Raw genomic sequence first — 7,641 nt, 5'->3', positions numbered from 1 at the left:
CATAAGGTTGTGTTCCCCGAAACAACAAGTTGTCTCCGCACTCTCAGTATTCACTTCCTGTTTAGCCTTTCACAATAAAACCGGAAACAACAAAACAGACTGTACAACACACACCATGCGTCCAACCTGTCGACACAATCTGCGCGCACTGATTGCAGAAACTGAGCGCACAGATTAGTAATCCGTGCTCTCAGTTTAGTAATCCGTGCGCACAGATTGCAAAAACTGAGAGCACAGATTAGTAATCCGTGCTCTCAGTTTAGTAATCCGTGCGCACAGATTGCAAAAACTGAGAGCACAGATTAGTAATCCGTGCGCACGGATTACTAATCTGTGCTCTCAGTTTAGCAATCCGTGCGCACGGATTTCCGGCGGCTGTTTTTCTTTTTTCACCACTGACCCCCGGCGGGCTCCGTAGAAAAGCAATGTCTGGCTTTCATTTGTTCATTTTCATAGGATTTTTATTTATTCTTACTTTTGTCAGATTCCAGTTATTCCTGTGACCATTGTGGGTTTTTCTTTCACTAAAAGAAAGGCACCAACAGTTTTGTCCACGTGTGTATTACATCTACACTAAAATGTGAGTGTCTTCCAAAACTTAACAACATAGCTGTGGGTGGCAGTCTGGCCAGTTCATTCTCTTTCTTTTAAAGAAAGTAGAAAACTTGCAGTTGCTGTTTGCAGAAATGCAACTCATCAGATGAGATTCATGGCGAAGAATCTTTTACGGAGAAAAACCCAATACCTCAGTTTCAGATATCACACGACACAATTCAATCAGCAGCTATTATTGAAACGGTTTTTGATTAGTTGTAAAGGCCACAGCTTATTGATTAGCGGCGCTATAATAAAGCTGCGAGGAGGGAGAAAAGCCAAAGCATTCCAGCTGTGTTAACCGTGGTCTGTTACCTGCGCTGGCTGGTCGCTGTGGTAACCCCGGTGACACGGTGTTCCTCTGCAGAGCTGGTTGCTGTGGTGATAGGAGGCGGGGATCTGCGAGGGTGGAGGTGACGAAGGAGGTGGTGGTGACCAGGGCGCTGGCAGGGTTGTTGCTGAACTGAAGGGTTGCTGCCGCGGCTGCATTCTGATTGGACACTGGCACTGTGACCGGCATGGAGAAGGTCGGCTGCGGGACTGCAGACTGGCAGGGAGACGAGAAGAGGATGGTGTTTAAACCAGTGTTTACCTCCATCAGACTTAAGAAACTAATGGAACAGGTGGTCAGTTAGTGATCAGCTGCAGAGTGAACAAGCCTGAAGGTGACAGACACGACACAAACCAATCACAACAAGAAGAGTTTTTCCAAAATCAGATGAAACATGAAAATAAATCTGACCCAAACTAATGTCTTATAATAGGAAACAATAGATTTCCATTGCGATTTATCATGACTCACCCACAAATGAGACACAGCAAAATACAAACTAAAATAAGTTACAGTTACTAACATATGATACGTTTGTTGGAAGATAACAGACAAGCTTTAGAGCATAGAAAATAAATACATACAGAGTGCGAAAAAACAGAAATCAACACATTTCAAGATTTTCACAAAGTTTTCATTTTCAAGCAAATTCTGGTTGCGGCATGAAAATAAAATTACACCCATAATAGTAATGTTAGTAGTAAAAAAAATTTTTTTTTGAATAACTACACTTTTTCTGACAAATGAAGACTTGAGAAAAATCAACCTTTTATATTTCAAAGGCAGCCATAAAAACCCACTATTGTTCAACTTTAAAATGATTTTTTTACAGGCATTGTTGACTAAAATTATTACAAATGATTCTAAAAACTCTATTTAAAAAGTCTAAGATTTTGCAATTTAATCAATGTTTTACACAAACAAAGATTATCTTTTTTTCCCCTATGGAAGACTTGATTTGGCAGCTCATTCTCACTCCCAACTTGTCACATATTGACGCTTGGTCAGGTTCCCTCTGCGTCCGGTTTTGATGCGTCGGGTACCCCCCTCACGTCAGTTATTGACGAGATGGGGCGGAATCCAATGTCATAATTTCAGGAAGTGTAGAAAATGCACAAAAACTAACCGTCCCAAAGCCTTAAATAACCTTTATTCACTCTAGACATCCTGTCCCTGATCCTAGTACCTAAAATTAACCATCAACCCTGTTCTCTAAAATTAACAATTTTTAGAAAATGTAGGAAATTCACATCAGCTATGTGTCCCAAACCCTAAAGTTATCTAATATTCCCCCTAGACATCCTATCCCTGACCCCACTACTTAAAATTAACCATGAACCCTGATCCCAAATATTAACCAAAGACCCCTATATTTTGTGACCCAACACGTCAAAACCAGACGCCAAGGGAACCCGGAAATGCCTAGTGTGTAAATAACTGACGCGAAGGGGTTACCCGACACGTCAAAATAAGAAGCAGAGGGAACCTTGGAAAAGCATCAATATGTGATGAGTCGGGAGTGAGAATGTGTCAGATTTGGATGTGAATCTCAAAACTTCAAGATATATTTTTCACTTTATGTCGTTACGATGAAAATCACCTCTTTGATCAGTCATCAGTTGTACTGAACATCTTTCAATCTGTACTTACACAAACACTATGAGCTGACATTTAAAGCAAATAATTTGGAAATTGACTCTTCAAACAGCCGAGCACTCATCTCAAATCCCTCTCTGACACACACAAACACACTCAGTCAGTTTTAACGTGCAAAGTGACCGTGGAAAGGCTGAAAAGCTGTGCCACCTTTCATGTTTCATGCCAGGTTAGAACCGCAGTCGCAGCAGCAAGTTATTCAATTAAGTAATTGTTGACATCTGAACGCATGCGTGTCACATTCCAGCAACAGTCCTTAACGTCTACTGACATAATACTAAACTTCCTAGTTTTAACTAACAAACAAACAATAAAATTATCTTTTAATGTGATATACCAAGCTGAAATCATTAAGTTAGATGACCAAGCTGCATGGAGTGTTGGGGGGGAAGAAAAAAAAACAAGGCCAAGGACCTGAGGTTGTCCAGCCACACAAACTGTTTCACCCCGTTTCAGTTCAATCTGAAATAAGGACTTCTATAAAAGGAATATGGGCCAGTGCTGCTCTGCACTGCACTCATCCTGCCTGGAACCCAGTTTTACACCAAGAAGGACAAGGGCACCTTTCTGCCCCCGATCTCCACCTCTTCTGCTTCTTGATTTTAACTAAGATGAAAAAACGAAAAAAAAGGAAAAAAAAGAAGACTGAAGTCTTTAAAGCTAATGCAATAATTTTGGGAAAACTTTAACATTCATTTCATTTTCAAAACTGGCTAATAACTAAGTAGGTAAATAACAACAGCTACTATTAACAATAATAATGGAAATAACAGTAAAATAAGGGTTCAGGAAGGAAATACATACTTTTGTTCTAATTAAATTCAAACATTTTTAGATTTTATTTATTAGACTTTTTTTTACTTATCACAAATAAAACAAAACTTTTAAAAACTTCTAAGATAAAAAAAAAACGAGAATGCAAGTATAATTCTTGGCAAAATAAAAAAAATTAAAAAATAAAAATCTACTGTTGTGAAATTGTGGTCCTGTTAAAAGTAGTATCCTCGTGTACAGGAAGTGGTTGACAAATAAAACTGTCATCATAAAAAAGACTTCCCGGTGTCTGACAATTATTTAATTACTCTTAGACTATGAGGGAGAAGCGTGCAGACAGAGCTGGAAGTGTCGATCTGTGACAGTGAAATTAGCGGCTGGCAGCACTGCACACTGGCCAAGCTGAAGGGGAAGGGATTAATGGTGAGGGTGGGTGAGTGGGCGGGGTTAATATACAAAGAGGGTGGAGATGAGCAAACCTAGAGGCAGAACTGATTTATCTTCACAGGAGCAGGTGGGAGAGGGGGTGTTCTTTGTAAGCATCCTCACCATCAATAACTATTTTATAAATTAGAATAAAAATAAGGTAAATTTGTTTTTAGCATGACTGCCAACTAATTTGTTTCAGCACACAATTTAAGCTACAAGAGTTATTTTGCATTTATATTGGTCAAACTTAGATGTAATCTGTTGCATGCCTGTAGATGTCTTTTTTACTAAAGTTTTTAAGAATCAATCACAGTTCAAGAGGTTTTAAGGTTAAAAGTACTTTTAGTCACTCCACAATAATCCTGCTGTTTTTTTCAGACTTTTGATTTTCACACAAACTCCGCGAAGACGCCCTCTTCACGTCGTCTGTAAATACGATTTTTTAATTTGTCTTCAACCTGTTCAGCGTAGTGTTTAAAGAAGAATTTGCAAATGAATCCATGCCTTTTTCCCCTAACATCAATGCTCCTAATTGATCCAAGGAGGGATTAATGGGTGTTGTTCATCATCTTGCACATTTAACAAGAAGGATGGGAAACAAGGAAAATAAGATCCCGCTGGGTAAATAATTGACCAGCAGCTTTTCTGAAGGCTTGTTTGATACAGCTCAAGGTCTATTCTTTGCGTTGCTGTGAGAAAAGAATAAAAAGTGTGTGTGTGTGTGTGTGTGTGTGGGGGGGGGGGGGTGGTCTAGCCTACTTTCCAACAGAGGAACTCGCTCTCAACAAAACTGTTTCCAGAACACAAGGGTAGATCTGAATGAATTAAACTCATGGCCTAGTTTCCCTTTCATTCCCCTTTTGTCCTGTAAAGCTTTGGAGACATTTTAGGAACTATTTTTCCTTTCAGCATTTATATAGAATAAACTGTGTTTGTTAGTTGATGCATTCGAGCACGGAGGCAAAATGGGAAAACTGTTAAATGCCACAGCAGTTAAGAGGCAAATCTCTATTTATTGTTAGTTTGATAAAGCTTCAACTTGGCTGCTTAGAAAAAAACCTCTTAAAAAGTCAAAAGTTCAGCCACTGTAGTAGTGGTAAAATATATACATATAGAGTTATAATACAGGGTTCCTACAGCTTAAGTCAAGTTGAATTCAAGACTTTTAAAGACCATTTTAATACCACTTGAGATAAAAAATTTAAGACCAACCTCACAATAAATGCAAATGGAAAGAAAAAAAGACACAATTTTACCCAAATGTTTATTTTAAAACAACACAACTTGCTGCGAGAAGCATTTGGTCAATTATTTAAAAAAATAAATTAATGTTACCAATTATTTTAATATTTGAGATGAATTACAATCTTTCTACTTACAACGTTTTAACATTTTTAAGAATTCTGAAAGATTGATTTAATACATTTTAAGGCTAATTAAGGCCTTATTTTTGGATTGATGATTTTAAGGCCTTTTAAAACTTTTTAAGGATCCGTGGGAACCCTGTAATAGACAATAAAATAATTTTAGTAGCAAAAATGTAAAATCAGGATCACGTGACAACCTAAAAATGTATTATTGTGAACTTGCCTACATTTACATTGCAACTGTTATATTAAGTGTAATTAAAAAGGAAGTTTATCAATAAATTAAACGTAAACATCTAAAAACCAAACATCCTGTGACTGAAAGTGCAGCGGTTTTAGTAGCACTGTGTTTTTGCGTTCCTTTCATACAAAGCTTGTATTGTGCATTCAGCTTCTTGCTCAGGGGCACCATGGAGGCAGTTGTTAAAAGGAAGAAATCTATTTCTTATTCAATTTCCCAGCCCTGAATCCCAGAACCAGAGAAGGATCAAACCAAAGACCCTCCGGTGAAAAGTAAGAAAAAAGGATCTCTTTATTCTCGCCTACCACAGCCAGCAGAGCAACGGGAAGAGATGCGAAAGTTTGGAGCTCGTCGAGCCAAGTGTCCTGCCCGTTCTGCCTCGCCGCTCTCCCCGCCTCAGGAGGCATTTTAGTACAAGTGGGATTAAGCTTGTATATCCCGGCCCCTAGCTGTCATGCAGGGGATTATGTTAAAGCATGGAGGAGTGGTGGGTGGTGCAGGCTGCTTCCGTTCGCCTGCTGCCAGTGAAAGGTGAGTTGGGAGAAGCGGGCAGGTGGGCAGGCTGGCAGAGACGTGGAGGGGCAACATTATGGTGAGGATACAACGCGCCAGAAGAGTTTGGCTAACATCTAAAAAACGTGCATATTGAGCTGCATATGAATTTCATTCTGCTTCTATCATGTCTTTCTCTTTGTTAAAAAAAAGCCTTCACGAGCCATTTTAGCTAAAAGAGGCAGTGTCAAAGTAAGGACAGAGATTTGTTGAACTAATTAAACTGAAAGACCCCCCCGCTGTTAAGCCTGCTGCAAAAGATGAGCACAAAGAGCTGAAATGTTTTCACAAAATAATGCTCCCGTTTGGTGAAAATTACAAGGAAAGCAGAGACGTATTAATCCAAGAACTACGCAGTCAGTGTGTAAATGTTCTATTTCCCAGAGCTGAGCGGTTGTTGGGAAAAGGTCAAATGCAAACACGCCTCTGAAGGTAACTGTACTAAATAACACCACTGTATAATTCACTAAGCTAGTAACATTGTAGACAAGAAAAAGGAACATTTTTCTCCCTCTGGATCAAACATGCTGAATGTAAATTTTCTGAAAATCCGCAGGCTAACTCTCCTGCAGCACCTGGATGTGACTGTGTCCCATCCCAAGTGACCAATCAGACACGCCGGCAGACTGGAAGAGGGGCCGTAAATTAAGAGCTCCTCATTAAAGTGACATTAATTGCATTTATTGCGCACGGAGGGGGGAAAAAATGAATCACGGAGAAACCGGCAAAGGAGCAGAGCGGTAAAAAGAGCTTGGCAGAGTGCCAGTCAGAAGGCAGAACCTGGAAAGTATCAGGAGCACACTGAGCCAGAGGAGCAGATCTGCACTGAAACCCAGCTGACCTCGGTAATACTCTTAGCATCACACAGATAATAACTGCACCCTGGATTTTTAAGCTCCGATGCTTTATCTGCACTCACACGGTTCTTTGATATTGCTAAGTATTACACAATTTGTATTTTCAGGCAAGTAATCCAACTGCTTCCAGGCATGCTCTAAAGTGTTTACAATTTCCATAAAAAATGATTTCGCCGAGCAATTTTCAGTTGCTATGCCAACTTTTCGCAAAACTAGGGACCCAGTTAATAGTTCGCACTTTTAAAGTGTGTATTCTTATGGTTTTGTGAAGTTACCGTGGCATATAAACAGCTTATTATGGCAATAACACTCCTTAAGATTCTCTTCACCGAGGTGACTTCATACAAATAATCCCATTAGGGGCATGTGGTTTTTGGTGTTTTGCTTCTTGTTTTATGACTTCTTTTCATCTAACTGCCAAATTTACACAACAGCGGCGGTGCAAAGAAAATTATGTTTTATTTCAGAGAAAAATCAGCTTATTATTCAGAATTTCTAATCCATAAAAGAAATTTCCAAAAAGTGGAAATGATCTGTTTATACAAAACAAATATTTAAACATAACTCTTTTTTTTTTTCAAATAAAGGAAGTGAAACTAAATGTTGACATTTATCCTTTGTGAAGCTAGCTTTTAATTTCTTGTTTTAACAAAACTACGATGAATGCATTAAGTTTCGTTCAACCTAGTTTTCCCTTTTTTACTCAAGTACACCTGGCTGATCTGCCTTGTGTTTGTCAAGCACACACTGATGAGGGCGGTACGGTTTGTGGGTAGTGATTTTAAAGCTGGAAATATGTGCTGTTGGTAAAAGGTGAGGGGAAGAAGGTAAAAGGGGGGG

General features: G+C 39.1%; 1 protein-coding gene across 1 annotated transcript in view; it reads right to left on the bottom strand.

Moving 5' to 3' along the window:
• mef2d (myocyte enhancer factor 2d) overlaps positions 1 to 7,641 on the bottom strand; it is a gene marked incomplete in the record, with an annotated part of 107,961 nt that overhangs the window by 53,267 nt on the left and 47,053 nt on the right. Inside the window, 1 exon segment of the mRNA XM_014024560.1 lies at positions 910 to 1,141. Coding sequence (XP_013880014.1) covers positions 910 to 1,141 — 232 coding nt within the window.

This window comes from Austrofundulus limnaeus, unplaced genomic scaffold (genome assembly GCF_001266775.1).
Source record: "Austrofundulus limnaeus strain Quisiro unplaced genomic scaffold, Austrofundulus_limnaeus-1.0 Scaffold427, whole genome shotgun sequence".
NCBI lineage: Eukaryota > Metazoa > Chordata > Actinopteri > Cyprinodontiformes > Rivulidae > Austrofundulus > Austrofundulus limnaeus.
This window is presented reverse-complemented; position numbering and strand designations above follow the sequence as displayed.